The following is a 19,861-nucleotide window of genomic DNA, read 5'->3' on the forward strand; positions in this document are numbered from 1 at the left end:
AGAGAGAGCAGCATCAATCAATCACCTCCTATACGTACCTGGACTGGGGACGGAACCTGCAACCTATGTATGTGTCCAGGCTGGAAATGGAACCCACAACCTTTTGGTTTCAGGACAATACTCCAACCAACTGAGCTACACCAGCTAGGGCTCTTTCAATTTTTTATATCCATTACTACATTACATTACATTTGGTAGAGCTTCTAAATAACATTAAATTAATGGACAGAGCACCTCTGTAGCTGATTTGTCTTTCACCAATTAGAATACCAGCTGTTAGTTTACTTATTATATTTAAGTAATTGCCTTGATCTATTTTATTCAAGTTTTTATTAAATTTTAACTGACTTTTCAAAATATTTTGATAAGATTTTTCTTTTATTTGATGTAATATGAATACTTTCATATTAAACTACCTTCTCTTACTTGGGAATAAATCTTATTTAGACATGGGTTTTTATTCTTTTGGTACATTGCTAGACTGTATTTTTTTTAACATCTGGTGAGAAATTCTTCCTATGCCAGAGATTTTCCTAGTTTTTTGGGGGGATTACCATCTTTATTTGCTTTTACTATTAAAATTATACTGGCTTCATAAAATCATTACAAAAATTGCATTAAGAAAAAAAAAGCCTGGAATCATTTGAATATTACTAAAATCAAAGTTCCTTGAAGATTAGAAGAAACAGCTGTGAAGCCACCTGGTCACTGTGTCTTTTTAATGGCAATCTCTAATTAGCTTTCATGCTTCTGCGGTAATTCCAATTTTCCTATTATCTTGGGTCAATTTTTGAACGTCCTTTTTCTTTTTGTTCCCTTAGGGTTATACACAGAATTTCATTATAACAGTTAACAATGAAATAATATACTTGAGCACTTACCCCTTACCCTAGTTGAAGTGCTCAAAATAGATTAACTCTTAATTCTCCCAACATCTCTTATGAAACAGGTGCTATAATTAAAAAACATATTCTAATCAAATTTGTAAGTTTTTATAGCTGATGGGGAACTATAGCAATTACTTAATATTCAAGCTTACTTTAGCATAACTGCTAATGGATTGTAAAGAGACAATACAGAATCCTGATGCATCACAGCAAACATTACAATGACCTTCAAATTCTTTGAATGTTTCCATGTGTAGATATGTATCTTTTAGTCATTCCTATTCTTTACATTTGTCCTTTTCTCCTTAACCAAGCCTCACAAGAAGTGTGCCATTCTTATCAATTTTTCAAAGCACCAGGACTGAGTTTTCTTAGAACTATTTCTCTTAAAAATAGATTTCTGTATTACTAATTTTGGTTGTTTTTCCTGTTTGGTTGGTTATTCTCCTCAATTCCTTTTGGTTTACTCTACTTTCTCCCCTAATTACTCAAAATTTAAAATTTTCAATTTTTAAAATAAATAATGAATGGTTTATGAAATTTTCTCAGAGAATCGCTTTCCAACTGATATCCAACTGATTTTGCTATGAACATTTTTCCTTTTACTTATAATCTTGCCTGAAATAATTCAGTGTCATTATTTTTAAATCAGTTTTTTCAACTTACGATTTATAATTTTTCAGATTTTGACCCTGAAGAATCTGGTCGAGGTCGGGGTGGAGGGATAGAGCAAAAAAGAAAAAGGACTTATGGACAGCAGTGTGGTGATTGCTGGGGGAGGGAAATGGTAATCAAAAAATTACAATAAAGATAAATAAGATAATAAATCTGGAAAAAAAATGCGGTCTGGAAAATCTTTCCATTTTACAACTTATTACGTGATCAATTTTTAAAGGTGTTTCATGAACACAAGGGGAGACCATGACAGAAAAATGGCATCTGGGAGAGGTATTTTCTTTCAGTTGTCAGTATACAGTGTTTTCAGTGCTTTTATCATCCAGTGCAGTAGATGAAATATTAGGATTCCTTTGTAATCTCTCTTGTCTATAAACTTGCAAGAGTTTTCCTTGTCCTTAAAATTCAGCAACTTTATAATACTAGATTTGTGTCTCTTTTGACCTTAGAAACCCCACAGAAAGAAAAACCATACAATTTGGTCTTCACCCTCGGGCTCTGAAGGCTGGCAAGCCCTCTCCTCAGGTGGTTCTTCTCAGTTCCTGGAAGAAATTAAGCCTTGACCTGTCATTTCCTTGAAGACCTATGGAAAGTTTAAATGAAGGTGCACCCAACTGCCTTGCCTATTGAATCACTTCAGAAGAAAGTGGAAGAGGGAAATAAGGATATGTATTCAAACCACCAGCTGAATATGTCCTATTAATCCTCTATCAGTAATTTGAAACCAACTATTACACAGTTATTTTTAGGTTTTCATAACTTTGATCTTAATTTTTAAAAACGTTCAACTTTATTCTAAGGAAGCTATATAGAATTTATATTTCAATCCTTATGTAAAATGAACTTTTGTTTCATATTAGGTAAAGTTGTTTCCTTTTAGGTAAAATTAAAAGAAATTTACAACAAAAAATTGCCACCAACTTCGAACACCTGTGTTTCTTCCACATTCTGTTACCATACCTGATCGTGTATGTCAACCATTACTGCATTCTGCTGGGGTGGATGAGCAGCAGGGTGTAACAGACGGGGGGATACATTCGGAGGGTGGAAGGCTCGAGGTTCCTCTATTGCTTGCTGCTGTGCATAAGGGAGATGGTGATAATTTTCATCTTGACTAATAGAATTATGTCGAGACAGACGATCCCTTCTTCCTCTCTGGCGTCTGACAGGAGGACTGTAACACAGCAAATGTCATAAAGGTTGTTACAATGTTTCTGTTGTGACACATAAGGATTCTGTATCGTCTCTCTTTACAATCCATCTGCAGTTTATGCTAAGGTCAGCGTGAGTATTAAGTAATTGCTGTAGTTCTCCATCAGCTACAAAAACTTATAAATTTAAGTTTTTAAATTAAAATATAGCTAATACACAATATTATTTATCTTAGTTTCATGTATACAACAGTTATTCAACATTTACATACCCAAAGAAGTGATTACTGAGTCTAGTGACTATGTGACAATGTAAGAGGCCATCACAATACGCCCGTGACTATGTTCCCCCACTGCTGATGTACGTCATATCCCTGTGACTCACCAATTTTGAAACCAGAAACTTGTGTCTCTTATTCTCCTTACCTTTTTTTACTCTTCATCCTACTCCCTTCCCCTCTGGTAAATAAATATCAGCTTTTTATATATTATATTACACATATATTACAATGTGTGCATATACATATAGTTTTAAATAAAACAAATTGGTACTCAGCTCTGAAAGTATTCAGAAATCAACAGCCAACCACTGTCATTGTCTGGTTTAACTGTATGAAATTGCTTTATACACCAAAAAGTCAAGTATCAGCAATTTCATATAGTTTAACCTATTATTTTTCTCCCTTTATTTTATAAACATAACAAAATTTAATATATCTTGCCAGTATTCATTCCACATATATTAATAGGACCTTTATGTTTGTCTATTTGGCTAAAACATAAAGACATAGTTCCTATATGCCCAAAATGACAATTTCAAAAAATGAGTAGAAAAATAATGAAATAAAGAAAGAACATTTGTTGACAACTGCAAATATAACAGTAACTGAGAAAAAGCTGAGAATGAAAATGATTGAAAGCCATTGCTGGCATAAATATTCCATCAATATACAGAATTTTTAGTTAGAATCTGGTTATTGAAGGAAACCACTTTTATTCTCTATGTACTAATCACCTATGTAGTTTAGCATAAATTTAACAAGTTATTTTGAGTAAACTTCCATTTTGTACTTTCCTACAATTCCACAATTCACCTCTACTGCTCTTTACAATGGCTCAGCACCAGTGCAATTTGAAAAAGCAGCAGGCCTCATTAAAATGTACTCCACTTTGGTGAAAAAAGCTAAATAGCTCCCTTCTAGACACAGCTGCACACAGCCACCTCAGCAATCTTTACTGAGGCCAGGTCCCCTTTCTCTCTACTTTTCACCTCTGTTTCTTCTCACTCTGAACAGCTCAACCTGAAAGGGTACAAGAAACACTCCTTTGTGACATTAACTCCTTGAATAGTACTCTTGATACCATCCCCCAGGTTCTTGCTCTACTAATTGCTTCTTCCATCTTTATTTTTAGTATATCTTTTTGCATTTTTCCTTCAAAAACCACATATTGTATTGGGGGGGAGGGAGGGAGGGGGAGAGAAAGAGAGAGAGGTTGATCAGTTGCCTCCCCCATGTGCCGTGCGTGACTGGGGATTGAACCCACAACCTAGGCATTTGCCCTGACCAGGAATCAACCAGCCACCTTATGGGACAACGCTCCAACCAACTGAGCCACACTGCCATGGCTTAAACCCACTTTTTAAATGTTTTATTTTGGGACAATGTCAGTATAGTTTTTGCCAAGCCCTTAACCAGCTTTCCTTCCTTCATACTAATATCTTCCATTAGCATAGAAAAATTATCAAAATTTAAAAATAAACCTCAGTATCACACTATCAATTCAACAAGATGTATTGAAATTTTACCAGCTTTTCCACCAATGGCTCCTCAATGTCTTGAAATTCAATGCAGGATCTCATTATTCATAGTCATCATGTCTCCTTAACTTAATTTCTCCAATCTGCAACATTTCCCCTGTCTTTCCTTGGCTTTCATGACCTTTACTCTTCAGAATGTCCCTTAACCTGGGCCTGCCTGATGTTTTCTCATGATGTACCTGAGGTTGGGCATTACTGAATAGGATACAGAGATGGTGACACGCCCTTTCATTGCATCACAGAAGGAGCACAGCATATCACTGTGCATCACTGAGACATTTATATATCCTGACCACTTGGCTAACCTGCTACCTGCCAACACCCTCTACCACAAAATCTTCTTCCGTTTGTAATTACTAATCTGCTTCTATGGAAAGTTTGCCAATCATTTTAGCACCCACGAAGGGATCATTAGCAATCATTATGATATTCTAATAGTGATTTTCTATAGCCCTCATTTCTTCTACATGTATTAATTGGAATTCTGTAAGAAAGAGCTGTGTTGCTTCTCTCACATTTGTTTACTCGGTTATTCACAATCAGTATGTGCTCATGGCTATTTATTTTATTCTTTGGGTTATGGTATACACCATTACTTTATTTTGTTGTTCAAATTATTTCAACTTTGTCCAAGTAGAGCACTTTTAATTTGGCTCCTGTGTGCTCTCACTATGTCCTATCCTTTTGACCACTTCCTTAGTATGTGGCACCACAATGTGCTGTGGGGTTTTATCTTGTATTCTCCCTACACCAGTTCTGGAATTAACCAGCTCTCCAAAGAGTCTTGGAACCCAACACAGTGGCTGATATTTTGAAGACAGGTGTGCTCACTGCTACCAGAGAGTCATATCACTGTTTCTGATCTCTTTAAGAGAACCAAACAGAAATTTTATGCATACTATCACATATTTGCGCATGACATGGTTTATATCCATACGAATGTCTTATTTTACTTATTTATCTGAGAAGCTAATTGGCTTTGAAGTAAATAATATAAGTAATTCATGAACCTGGCAACAAGCATCCCCTGTAGCACCTAGAAGAGCACTACCTGTAAAAATACTTTAAAGGAGTGTTTAATGTATCACTAAAAAGAGGGAAGAAGTTGCCAATTAAACTATGAAATACCATCAAGTTTAGGTCTTGATGTTAAGTTATGAAATCTTAAGATTACAACCGAATATATATGCTTACGATGCTCATCCCCTGAAACAACACTCGACCACAAGCTTTTAGGGCCCTTTTTAAAGTTGTTTTATTCTGTTGTTACCTGCTCTTTCTTTCCTCCTCAAAAATAATTTCAATAGCTCTCAAACCAAACACAAATTAAGATCCAAGTCCTTGTGTTGACAGGTAAGTCCCTATCTTTCCTATACTGCCTCTCATGAAATCTTCGTTAAGTGTGCCTTTGTGGTAGAACATTTAGGAAGAATTATTAGAAAATCTATAAATAAGAAATAATGATAAAAAACAGACAAATATGTCTTTCAGTTGACTTTACACTGGTGATACTTTGTCATTTTTTTTGCATGTATCATTTGAAAATAGCACAAAGCTGTTCCCTCCTGCCTTTTGATGGATTGAGTTTTCTCTATATGGTGTTTCATGGTGTGAAAGTTACACAATCTAGTTTTACCCTTCTGATTTACCCTTAAAATTTTAAACACATAACCCTTCCACTTTTGTAAAAACATCCAGATTTACTCAGCATTAGTAGGGGAAAATAATTAAAATACACTTTTACTTCTTTCTCCTCTGCCCCATCTCATGTTCAAGATCTTTCCCATATTTCTTTCTCATTTTTAAACAACTGTCTTGAATCCCACTTCTTGCATTTGTTCTTGTTTTCTGGAGAGAACACAGTATTTAATAGTTCTTTCCTTCCTTGTCTGTGGCTTTATACTTAAATAATTAATCAGCTAGTAGAACTCTCTCGAGATGTTAGTAAATATTGAGTGTTTATTTATCCTTGATGTATGTTCTGAAATTTCACCACGATCTTGCTCAACATGCAGTCTTGAAGATGATTTTGTATTATTTTTTTTAAAAAGTCTCCCCTCTTACCATCTCCCCCTGAAAATACTAGACATATTTTAAAAGTGATGGCTCTGTGTATACATAAAAACTGTCTTTCCTGCATTTTACCCTTTTACACCACACTCTGGAAAGATTCCTCCACTTGATCTTCCAGAAATGAAGACACTTTTTTTGCCCACTTACTGAATTTTTAACTTTATTTTTAGTTGATTTTTACAGATATAATCAATCTTCTCTTGCATATCTCTCATTATACTTATTCTAGTTCTTCATGTTTCTTCAAATTCTTTGTTTTAGTGACCTTCTTTCATTATCCTGGGTTTTCCTCAAATGTGTGGTAATTTCCTTTTGGTGTGCTCATCTTTGTACTTGAAATTATTCTAACTATTGCTGACTACTGCATCTGTGTGCAGAACCTGCTTCTGGAAGAAAATCTGACAGCTAAGCTTGCAGCTAGCCTACAATGAAGTATTAAAGGGAGACTGGAGTAGGGAGAGTAAAACACTGCCAGATAGAATACAGGCTTACCAGTAGCTAGTTTTCTAGGTAAGTGCTCCCCCCATCCCTCCTTTGTGTTATCATGAATGTAGAGCATGATGTTTCTCTTCAATTTGAAAACCCACAGCTAACTGCTACCATGTGGAAACAGACACTTCTGCATTCCCTTTCTAGTCCACAAAATTTCCTATGGCCTAGCAACTGTACTCCTAGGCTTCCATCCTAATGAAATATTTACACATATACACCAGGACATGTGTATATGAAGGTTCCTAACAATACTCTTTATAATAAATAAGTACATACATTATAGTATGTTGATACTATAAGATTACAAAAGATAACAAAAGATTACATCACAGTAAAAATAAATGAACTACTGGTACCTAAATTAAAAACAGAATGTTAGGTGATTGTGGGAGGGAAAGGGGCATAAGGGGGATAAAAGGTAATGGAAAAAAATACAAAAAATAAATTAAAAAAAAAAAAACCCTGAATGTTTAGTAAAAAAAGTCAAAGAATACATTTAAATGAAAATAAAACAGGCAAAACCCCAAGTTATATTATTTTAGAACACAGAGGTATTAAAAAATCTAACAAGGGAAGGATGACAAATCAGAGGAAAAGGTTTGCTCTCTAGGAAGGAAGAAGGGGAGTTTTTCGAGGCAGTACCAATAGTCTGTTAAAACCTAGGTAGTGGGTAACTTGTGTGTGATGATTTTAAGTGTATACTTGTTTCACAAATTCTTTTGAATGTATGACACATTTCAGCATAAAATAGGAAAGACTACAGTAGGTGCTCAGGCTGTAATCTTGAAACAACCAACCATATTTCCTTACACTTATTTAACAGCTATAAAATATTTTACTTGGTTGACATAACATTATTTGCTTAAATATTTCCACATAATCAGGTAATAATGCACCAGGTAATGTAAAAGTCTTAGTGTTTCAACAGAATATAGCTCAGAAACAGGTTTATTCTGTCTCATCTGAAACAAATAATGGTGGTTTTAAGGCCCCTTCAGTGTTAAGTTTCCTAGGGCTGTCCTAACAAAATACCACAGAGTGTGAGGTATGAACAACAGAAATTTACTTTTTCATCGTTCTGAAGGCTTTTAGGTCCAAGATCAAGGTGCCAGCATGGTTAGTTTCTGGCAAGAGCTCTCTTCTTGACAGTGGCTACTTTCTCACTGTGTCCTCACATGCTGTCTCTTCCTGTAAGAACACCGATCTTCTTGGATCAAGGCCCCATACTTACTTCACTAAACTTTACTGCCTTAGAAGCTCCATCTCCAAATACACCCATACTGGGGGTTAGGGCTTCAATGTATGGATTTTGAGGAGACACAAATATTCTACTCATAAGTCGTATTTCAGGATTAACAATATTTCTTAGATTATCAACAACCTGGACATGCAAACAATTATCTCATCCTAAAGATGCACTATTCCCCTGGAAGAAGAAATGTATGACCTCTCACAGCAACCAAAGAGGAAGCAGCTCCGGCCCTGGTTGGTGTGGCTCAGTGGATTGAGCACCAGCCTACAAATCAAAGGGTCTCCAGTTCAACTGCCAGTCAGGGCACATGCCTGGGTTGCAGGCCAGGTCTCTGGGGAGGGAGGGGTATGTGAGAGGCAACCACACGCTGATGTTTCTCTTCCTCTCTTTCTCTCTTACCCTCTCTCTAAAAATAAGTAAATAAAATCTTTAAAAAAAGAGGAAGCAGCTCAGGAAGAAATATATTCTCCTAAAAAGGGAAAGCAAATGCCAAGTCCCATGAAAGAGAAGACTGAGAGAGTTAAACCAAATCTCAATCACTCTTCATACCAGACTGCACACTTTTATAAGATTACCTAATTATGCTCCCAAATGCCTTAGAAGGTACAAAAGAAATAGGAATAGAGTGAAGAAGAGCTTTGTCATTACTAGGATCTCCTTATTCCCTTAACTGTTGTGAATGATAAAATGCATTTTTCCACAATCAGGACTGCAGGCTGGCCTGCAAAAAGTCTTAATCCGTAAGGTAGTTGAATTCATATATAATGGTATGGATTGATTTTATGGTAAATCACTTTCGCCTCTATGAACTTCTTCATCTGTTAATCACAAGCTAAATGAACTGTCAGGATCTAAACCTTTAATATCATTGTGTGTGTGTGTGTGTGTGTGTGTGTGTGTGAGTGTACACATACATATGTGTTGATGTGTTTATAAAATGCCTAAGATAAAAGACACGAATCTTTTTAAGATTTAAGAAATAAACTATAATCAACTAACCTCCTTCTGTTGCGTGCAGGTGTGTTGCATCGTTCCCCTGAGAAGTGATGTTGACTTGGTCGAACTGAAGGGGGCTGCCTATTTGATGTCATCTCCCATGGTCGCATTGGTGGGGAGGGAGCTGGTGATGCTGACGTATAATCAAAGACTGAATGAGAGAGGCGCTGTCTCTTGGGACTTGGACTATCTTCACTCTGCCAATGCAACAAAAATTAATCAACTGAGTAAGGTATTTTAAGGATTTCACATTACTGTTCACGCATGGTGTTTAAATATATTTATTCTGAAGTGTAAAGGAGGGAAAATATGCTATTAACCCAAATTAAATACCTTTAAAGAAAAAGATGTGGGGGCAGAGGAGAAAGGGAGATGCATAGTAAATATTAAATGAAAAGTAAACTCTGTTTCTTAAAAATCATCCTAAAATCCACCAGATAACAATACACAAGGTACACAATAGAGCAATTAGTAATTGTACGGTGGTCAACTATCTCTTTTAAATCCCCATTCAACTGAAAAATTCTACTATGTCCTCCCATCAGCCAATGGTTACTCTTTTAGGAATCAACTCTTAGCTGAGAGATCAACTTAGGAGGGGCTATATAATGTAAGTAGGCCCTTGATTTGATTCTAAACCACTCTTCCGCATCCTTAGTTCTGTTGTTTAAGGATGTTCTGTTATTTAATAAAAGTTACTTGGAATAAGATTTACATAAAACAGATAAAAAGAAATAGTCAACTGATCCAAATCAGTGATTTTCAATCACTGTGCTGCAAGGGGCACATTGGTGTGCTAAAATTTTGAAAACATGCAATGCCTGACTAGTTAGTCAGGGGCACTGACCTCTTCACAACGGCCAACGCAACAATAGCTGTTCGTGTGACTGAATCAGTATTACACTTTTTTTTTTCATACTGGCAAGAAATATTTTTTGTGTGCTGCAGAATTTTAGTAATTAGTTTACGTGTGCCATGAAATTAAAAAGGTTGAAAATTACTCATCTGGATTATCACTTATTAACCAGAATGTCACAGCATTTTGAGAAAGATACCAAGTTTCAGGTAGATCATGGGAATAATGGATAATTAAAAATTCACATATGTTACATGCTGGTACAGTCTCAAGTTTTCAAGTGTCAAAGCATTGTTTACTAACTATAAAATTGGTATGAATCACTTAATTGAATTATTAACTCTTCAGGAGTCCACATACAACTCATTTCCCAATTGAGCCTCACCAAAACTGTCTCAATTACAAATAAACTCAAAGTCCGATGAGGACTATGTGTTTCCTAAGAGAACATCTCCCAGCTCTAATCTACTCCCAGTGAGTTCTAATTATGTGGGCATTACAGCACTTTTGATCATAACTGGTACCTGCTGCCAGCACAGGTACACATGGTGCTACATACTACATTAGATTTTAAGAGATAACATAACACAGAACAACCAGTTAAACTGATAGTAAAGGAGCAAACTGCTAAATAGTTGTATTTGATTATTCCAAATTATTGTAACAGGTATTCCAAAACCCAAATAATTTTTCTTCTATATTTAAGAATATTTCAATTTGTCGTAACTAAAATAAAATTTTCAGAATCATATATAAAAGCTTTTGTAACTTTTCACCGCACTAATGTTTTCTTCCTAGATTTGACAGTGCCATTAAAAGTGTATTTGTTTTGCCCTGGCTGGGTAGCTCAGTTGGTTAGAGCGCCATCCCCATACATCAAGGTTCCAGTTCCATCCCTGGCCAGGACACATATAAGAAGCAACACATGAATGCACAAATAAGCGGAAAGACAAATTGATGTTTCGCTCTCTTTCTCTAAAATCAATAAATATTTTAGTTTAAAAAAAAGTTTTAAAAAGTATACTTGTTTTTACCCCTTGATTTTAGTAAGAAAATGTGTTATGTTCTGATAATCTTAATAAATAAAAAATAACCATTGGAATTTAGTTTGATTAAAACAAAATGGCAGAATGACCAATATTTGGCAAACCTATAAACTACACAAAGCACTAGAAATAAGTGATCCCCAGTCACTAAAACAGATTTCACTAACATGACTTTAAAAGTACAAAAGACTAATAACCAGTCATAATAATTAGCTTTCTTTTGCATGTACTATACTACAAAGCTTAATGAAAGCTAAGATCTGCAACTTTGAATTTTAACTTTTCATCATCCTAGTCCGAAAACCAGGTAAAGACACAAGAAAGAAAAGAAAATCACAGGCCAACATCACTGATGAACATAGATGCTAAAATACTCAACAAAATATTGGCAAACAGCATCTGGCAATACAATACATTGAAAAGATCATACACCATGATCAAATGGGATTCACCTCAGGGATGCATGGATGGTACAATATTCGCAAATCAATAAATGTAATACATCACATAAACAAACGGAAAGACTAAAATCACACAATCATATCAACAGATGCTGAAAAAGCATTTGATAAGGTACAGCACCCATTTATGATTAAAAGCATTTGGCAAAGTAGGAGCAGAAGGAGCATACCTCAACATAATAAAGGCCATACATGAGAAATCTACAGTCAATGGCATACCCAATGGGCAAAAGCTAAAAGCTTTCCCCTTAAGATCAGGAACAAGACAAGGGTGTCTGCTTTCACCACCTCTATTCAACATGGTATTGAAGTTCTAGTCACAGCAATCAGACAAGAAAAAAAATAAAAGGGATCTTAATTGGAAAAGAGGAAGTAAAACTGTCATTGTTTGCAGATGACATACTATACATAGAAAACCCTACAGACTCTACCAAAAAACTACTTAACCTAGTTAAGTGAATTTGGCAAAATGGCTGGATACAAAGTCAATATTCAGAAATCAAAGGCATTTTTTTATTGTGTTTTCAAGTTCAAAGGCATTTTTTGTAAACCAACAATGAAATATCAAGAAACAGAAATTAGGGGGGAAAATTCGTTTGCTATAGCAGCAAGAAAAATAAAGTACTGAGGAATAAACCTAACCAAGTATGTAAAAGACCTGTACTCAGAAAATTATAGAACGCTGAAGAAAGAAATTAAGAAAGACACAAATAAATGGAAGCATACACTGTGTTCATGGATTAGGAGAATTAATGTCATTAAAATTTCCATACTACCCAAAGCAATGTATAGATTCAATGCGATCCCTATTGAAATACCAATGACATACTTCACAGACATAGAACAAACACTTCTAAAATTTCAGTACTAAAATGTAGGATGAAATGCTATAAATCCACAAAAATGACCTGAAAAAACACTTATTTTACAACAAATGCACTGCTTTTAAGAGTAGAGATGACCCAGAAAGCTCCCAATCTCTATTTGTGCTGTTGTTAAAGGTTTACATTAGTGAATAAAGAGACATTAGGTGAAGAGAAATGAGGTCTTCATCAGTACTATAGTAATAAGTCTTTCTTTTTTTCCTCAAAGTAATAGGAAACCACAATGGATACCTAAGGACAAGAAAGTATCAAAAAGTTAGCTTTAGTATATACAACATGGTTTCATCACATTCTACATCAATTTTAGCACCCTAAGGGAACTCCAAAAAACAGTCCTCAGTTTCCAACAAAGGGAAGAGAGTAGCCTACAAAGAAATGAGAATTAGATTAGCATTAAACTTCCCACAGAAGACAAAAGAAGCTAAAACTGCTCTGAAGGAAAATAATGTTGAACCCAGAGTTTTATACTCCAACGAAACTATCAATCTAGTGAGGGCAAAAACAAATACCTTGCCAGATTCAAAGTTGCTTCTCACATTTGGTTCAGAGGAATTTACTTGATTGATTTTGTAATGTGAGTGAGTGAGCTCTTTCTTTTACTTGAGGAAAAAAAAGCTAATCAGAAATCATTAAATGCTAGGGAAAAAATAATTAAACATGTGTGTGTATATATACAGCTTACCCTTGAAGGGGGGGAAAGGGGCACTGATCCACTGCAGTCAAAAGGCTACTATAACTTCCTCAGGCTCTCCACATACACAAATTCCCAGCTGCGGACGAAAAAGCAGTTGACCCTTGAACAATACAGGCATAAACTGTCTGAGTGTACTTATACTAGGCTTTTTGTTTTTTTTCATCCTCACCCAAGGACATTTTTTTCCCCTAGCTTCTAGAGAGAGAGAGGAAGGGAGAGAGAGAAACATCACTCGAGAGAGAAGCATCGACTGGCTGCCTCCAGTACGTACCTGGACCAGGGGTCAAACCCACAACCCAGGTATGTACCCTGACGTGGAAGCAAACCTCTTGGTCACAGGATGGCTCTCCAACTGAGACACAACAGCCAGGGCTACTATAGGCTTTTCTTTTTTAACATATACCTGTACTGCTTTTGCTCCATAGTCGGTAGTGCATGGATGCAAAGGACAGACTGTGTGCACTGATCTATGCCATTTTATACAGGAGCCATTAACATCTGCGGATTTTGGTATCTGTGTGTATATGGGGGGGGGGGTCAGAACCAACTCCCTGTCGATACTGAGGGACAACTTAAGTTTTGTGGGAGCCAAAAGTTACATAAGGATTTTTGACTGTGCTGTTAGGTACCCCTAACAGACATGCTGTTCAAGGTTCAATAACTACATGTAGTTCCACCAAAGCACTAGATTTTATGCATCATGAATCTGTAACTATAATTTTAAGCTGTAAACATAGATCAATAAAATAAAAAATGTGAAGCACAAACACAAACCAATGAAAACAGAAAAGATACTAAGAACAACCCGAAATCAAGGGATTCCTCTGAGGTAAGTATGTGGAGTTATTCTGCCAACAGCTAAAGCTCATTGACTAGAAACATAAATTTAGGAGTTTTTGGTATATAGTTGGTAGGTTAATGAAGCTGCAGGCATGGACAAGCAGGGAGAAAGGTGCCCAAAACAGTTTATATAGTGACAGATGCCCAATACTGAACTTTGAAAAATTCCAACATCTTATGCTGTTAGTTAATGAAAGGAAGACTGCAATGTGGTGGTGGATGCCAGCTGAATGGAGCTTCAAAGATTCAACTGAGGTGTCATGAAAAATAAGGGCTGAAAAGCTTCCACTGCATTTAATAAGTTAAAATTTCACCAACATGAAGCTATTTGTTTATATGATTTAGTATCTATATGGCACAGATCTCCTTAAATTATTTTCCAAAAAGTTTCCCCCGTCTTTTCTTTGATAATTTCATGAATTTAAGGATAATGCTATAAAGTTCTAAAATTAAAAATTATAATATTTTGGCTGGAATTTTTATTAAGTCTGTAAATTTGCTGGACAACACGTTATTTTACACATATTTTAAGACAATAATTAGTCTTCTCTTTCAAATCATCAAAATTCCAATCACCAAATAACTTTAGAAAATTTATAATAAAGTTATCACATAGCTGTCAATAAAATACACACACACCTGAAATCAAGGACTGTGCCAGACATCAAGTTCAAGTTTCCCACAATATAGCTGACTAGTTCATGCAAGCATACTATCTATATCACAATCACTAACTTGAATGGTAGTACAGAAACTGCTAATTTTTAAAACTGTAAGTGGTTCAGAGCAAAGAAACAAGAGGGAACTTTTGGGGATGATGAAATGTTCCACATCTTGACTAGTGGTTCCACAATCTGTTTGTATTTGTTCTAACCCACAGACCTCACACTATAAGGGTGTATTTTACTGTACGTCAATTATACCTCAATTTTAAATTTTAAAAAAAAATTATAGGTGGCACTTCAATTCTAATTTTAAATATGGCTTATTTTTACAGCAATGCAAATGCACCACTTTTGTAAGAAAACTCTGAGCAATAAATACAAAGTAAATATAATGTTTCTTTTATAGAAACATTAAAATACCAACTAAATGAACATCAGGAAACATACAAGCATATTCATGGCAGCATTGCTAGTAGTAATGGCAAAAAACTGGAAACTACCCAAATGTCCATCAAAGTGAAAGTGGACAAACTACAGCATGGTCACATAATAAATGGAATACTAAAAGAAGGAAACTGATTCAACTACACGGCCATGCATCGGTATACATGAATCTCAAATGACAAAAATACAAAAATACCATTTATATTAAGTTCAGAATCTAAACAATATAGTATTGAGGGATACTGTATGTGGTAACGCCACACAGAAAAGCAAGGGATTCTAAACACAAAATTCAGCAGAGGTTTCCCGAGTACAGGTGTGGAACAGCAGGTAGACGCAATATGGAAGGCCACATGGAGGCTTCAAAAATAACAGTTGAGTTCCAAGCTGAATGATGTTTTTTTTTCTCCCCCAGAAATTAGACATGTATCTGCATTATACTTTATAGTTTGTATATATGAAATATTCCATAATTTTAAAAATTAGAAAAGCATGCAAAATTGGGAAGATACTGACTAGAAATAATACAATATAAACAAATAAAAAAGCTAAATACAAAAGTCTTCAATAAACAAGGACAGTGACAGAACTGATAAACAGCTAAGATGAACGACAGCCACATACAAAATGCCATGCTTGGAGTGGAAAAATCAGTAATTTCTTTTTTTCCTAGAGAAGACTGCAGGGAAAATGTCCTCAGGGAAGATACCTGTTTCAGCTACCATAAGGAAGTAGAAAGGTGCTTCAAGAAAAAAATGGAAGAGGAAGTTGAGTCTATTAACATGGAAGTATTATTCCAAAGGAAAAGAAAAGTAGAAAGAGTTGGGAGAGAAGGAACTGGGGGGTGGGGGTGGGGAGGAGCCAAGTATAAGAAAACATGAATATATTAAGAAAATAAGTTTCTGAGGATAGGACATGGCTGGGTAGGTTCTCTTTTTAATGTGGCAACTAAGTTTCATAAGGATGAGAAGCATAATCAGAACTAAGAAATCACACCTAATTTTGGTATCAATTAGTTGAAGGTTATCTCATAGTATTTCAAAGGGGATGGGAAAAGGATTTACCACTTTGCTTCACGCAGAACAGCAGGAGGGCAGTACATGGGCAAAGAAAACCTCCAGTTTCTTTTGGGGGCCAGGGACACTGAGAGCCTTTGTTTTGAAGTTAGAGAAAAGTAAGATGTAAGTTAAATTAGGACTATAAATAAAAACTTAGTAGCTTTTACCTTTTGGCAAACCGAAATTAAAAAATCCTTTGTTTTCTTTTCAAAACATGGGTTTAAAATCTATTGCATTTGACAGTTCTCTGAATTTAAAGTTAATGTTGAGTTAAAACCTGAAGACTCAAACTATAAAGAACACAGAAAACACCAAATAACTGTTTACTGGCAGTAGTGAAGGTACTAAGTCAATTTTTCCTTAGCTATATCATATTGGTGTACTACTAAATATCAAGGTATTACTGGGTAATGCTACATCAAAAATGGCATTTAATTCAATACAGATAACTGTATCAACATGTACTGCACTGTGTTTAAAGAAATACTGATATCTAAAGGACAGGGCAGTAAGTGGGCAGATATAAGAAAAAAACAGCAAGAGCTGGATCTGAATCTCTGCTCTGCCAACAACTAGACATGTAATTGGGCATCTCAGTGTGCTCTTCCCAGCCTACTTCTTCATCTAGAAAACCACCAAGATTAGTTTGAGGGTTAAAAACAAAAGGAAATAATACATGCAAAACAGAGACCCAGGCACAAATTCCAAGGACTATCAGATGGAAGAATCCCGAATCACCTACACAGCTAGCCTCAGAAATTCCACATCTCCAATTTAATGTGTCACAAGCATTCCTCTTTCAAAACCAGTCCCAAGCGACAACCTGTCACTCTCACACAAAAAGAAAGTGAGCTAGCTCCATCTGAAAGTTCCACCCTTGATTGGCAACTCTCTCTACCTCAGGTTTATACACCCATGCACAAATACATTGGTGGGAAAAACCCTAGCATCCAAGAAGCAATTCAGTAACTCAGTTTCCTTTGTGGTAACTATGGATTAAGGGAGTAAAAGTTTAGTAATGCTTTATGTGGGCATATCCTAGTAATCTTAACTGTTAATAACAATGATATTTTGATCCATTCACATCTCATTTAATATGTAACAAAAATTTTAATCATTTTACCCACAGATATAAAAAGTCATTAAAGACAAGTTTTCTCTCTGAAATATGCATTACTATGTAACTCTAGGCACTAAGCAAATAAATAGTGATGGCTTTAAAAACTATCTTACATGCTTCCCCTTTTCCTGTCCTATACAATTTCCTATAATCTGTAATGTTTTCTACTTTCCTACAGAACTTGGCCTACTAGGACAAATGATTCAGACCAAAAGATCAGAAACAAGAATATTAAGTGGTCAAAAAATAAACAGCAGGTCCAGAGAAGATAAACATTCTTCAGAAAAGCAGGCTGAAAAAGCTTTATTAAAGAAGTCCTCTAAGAAGAATACTTACTTCCATGTATAACAGAAAAGAAGAAGGAAGATATTGAGAATTTTGTTTCAAGTCTCCCTAGAAACAACCTAGAATGTTATGTGACTTTCAGCCCTGTGTAGGGAAAGGGTAAATATATAAGAACCTGGAAGAAAGCTTTGAAGTGAGCATCCTCTTGAACGGTAGTGTTCTTATCACTTGGGAGGAGAGGGAACAGGCTCTGAAGTCTCACCCTTTCACAAATCACCTTGTTAGGATGGCCATGTAGAGGTGCTGAATTGGCCCCGGGAGTTATCTGGGAAAAAGAGGGAGAAGAAAAGGATAGTTCATGGCTAGCTGCACCAATGTGGAGAATCATGCCTATGAAGGACAGTCTGGATTTTCTAGGTATTTGATTTAGCAGAGACTGGAAAGAAATTAAAAATTAATCTTAAACATCAAAACAAAGGTAAGGATGGCAAAGGTTGCCTCTGGCAATGGATCTCTCACAAAAACTTTTAAGGCAAAACAGTAATGCTCAGAGAACACGAACTCCTTCCTATTTTTCCCATATAATTTCTATTGATATCTTTTCTGTCGGTACTAATTCTGAGATCTAAAGGGATACAGACAAGACTTTATGCTAAGAAAACCTGAGGTAATAATTATATATCTGGTTTAGTGAAGGTAGGTATTTATCTGAACTAAGATTAGTATATTTTCTCATTTTTTAGTTAACCTTCCAAATGACTGTGCAAAGGAAGATGAGGAATTTCAGAACCTTTGTAGCAAAACGTCTACAGAGATTATAGGCATTTAAAAGAAAAAGACCACGGTGAGGCCCCCTCTATTCAACGTAAAACCTAGCAACTTTCCTAAGGAATATAAGACCAGATCATAAGCCCTGAAGTAGATGACTGTATGTTTTAATGCACGACTTGGTTGCAGATTAATCCCCTTAAACTCTTATGTTAATATACTTAATCTGTACCACTTTTAATCATAGACATCAGGAGCATCACCTGATGCACCCTTTGGGGGTGAGGGTTTGTGGACCTGCCTGTCCCTACACTGAAGACCATGTGCTCTGAGGCTATCTTGTTTCTAGAGCTTCACTGCCTCATTCATTCCCTTACGTAAGTGTTTATTCTGTGACAGGCACTAAACACACACACACACACACACACACACACACACACACACACACACACAGTCATGGTTTCCTACCTTCAAGAAGAATGTGCTATGCAAAAAAATAAAAGCACATCACTGTACAATATAGAGTATCATCTTTCTATGATAATGGGAGGTACCAGATGCTATGGAGGGATAACTGGCAAGAGACGGTCAGGAAACTGCAAAATGTTCAGTATGGCTGGTCAGTAAGTAGTAGCGAGGCAGAAACAGATCATGAAGTGGCATGCTATATGTTAATAATCCTGCTACAATAAACTTCCTTTATAAATTTGTTCCTGGTTTGCTATGAGCCTAGTAAACAGATAACCATGCCTGTTGGGAAGAATGTAACTATTTCCAAAGATCTTCCTAGGAGTAAAAGCAAAACACTTGAGAGCACTAACTTTAGAATTCATTAGTTATGCTATACAAAATGTTTTGAACATGAAACATGAATGTGCTAATATCCCTTACCACTATGAAGTATGAGTTGTGGAATCAAGGAATATTTACTGACTCCCTCCTATAAGCAGAATTATGAAGGAAGACAAAATAAATCCCACCCTCGAAAAGCTTATTTGTGTATATGTGTGTGGTGGTGGTGGGGGGCATGGTGGGAATGATGCCAGCAGCCAACTACAGGGTAATGTTGGAAATGCACATAGTATAGAAAAAGTTGGACTAGAGGTAGGAGGAGGCTTGGGTTTATTTGAGGGTAAGAGTAAGAAAAAATTTAAAGGGAAAAAGTGTATTTCACATTCCTGACTGCTCAACTCAATCTAAGGAGCGCTTATTTCCCTTTTTTTTTTTTAACCAGTTAAGCAATTCTCTCCTCAAAATGATGTTTATGTCGGTTTCATATTCTTTTTGCAATCTTTGTAAGCTTATAATCTGCACAGTAAGTACCTTGAAGAGTTTTTTAATAAGGCCATCTGCCTTCAACTATCATACCTAACGCAGTCTGTATGAATAGCACTC

General features: G+C 35.8%; 1 protein-coding gene across 6 annotated transcripts in view; it reads right to left on the minus strand.

Annotated features, from left to right (window-relative positions):
- RNF38 (ring finger protein 38) overlaps positions 1-19,861 on the minus strand; it is a 120,474-nt gene that overhangs the window by 25,016 nt on the left and 75,597 nt on the right. For 2 of the 6 annotated variants that reach the window (XM_045840302.1, XM_045840307.1), the window contains 3 exons: positions 17,976-18,023; positions 9,349-9,542; positions 2,523-2,736 (listed from right to left, as the gene is read on the minus strand). In XM_045840302.1, the coding sequence (XP_045696258.1) occupies positions 2,523-2,736; positions 9,349-9,542; positions 17,976-18,023 (456 nt within the window). Of the gene's footprint in view, positions 1-2,522; positions 2,737-9,348; positions 9,543-17,873; positions 18,024-19,861 lie in introns of all 6 variants that reach the window. The other 4 variants (XM_045840303.1, XM_045840304.1, XM_045840305.1 and 1 more) reach the window with 3 other exon arrangements.

The sequence above is a fragment of the Phyllostomus hastatus genome, unplaced genomic scaffold (genome assembly GCF_019186645.2).
Source record: "Phyllostomus hastatus isolate PE091 unplaced genomic scaffold, TTU_PhHast_1.1 phas_contig_34, whole genome shotgun sequence".
NCBI lineage: Eukaryota > Metazoa > Chordata > Mammalia > Chiroptera > Phyllostomidae > Phyllostomus > Phyllostomus hastatus.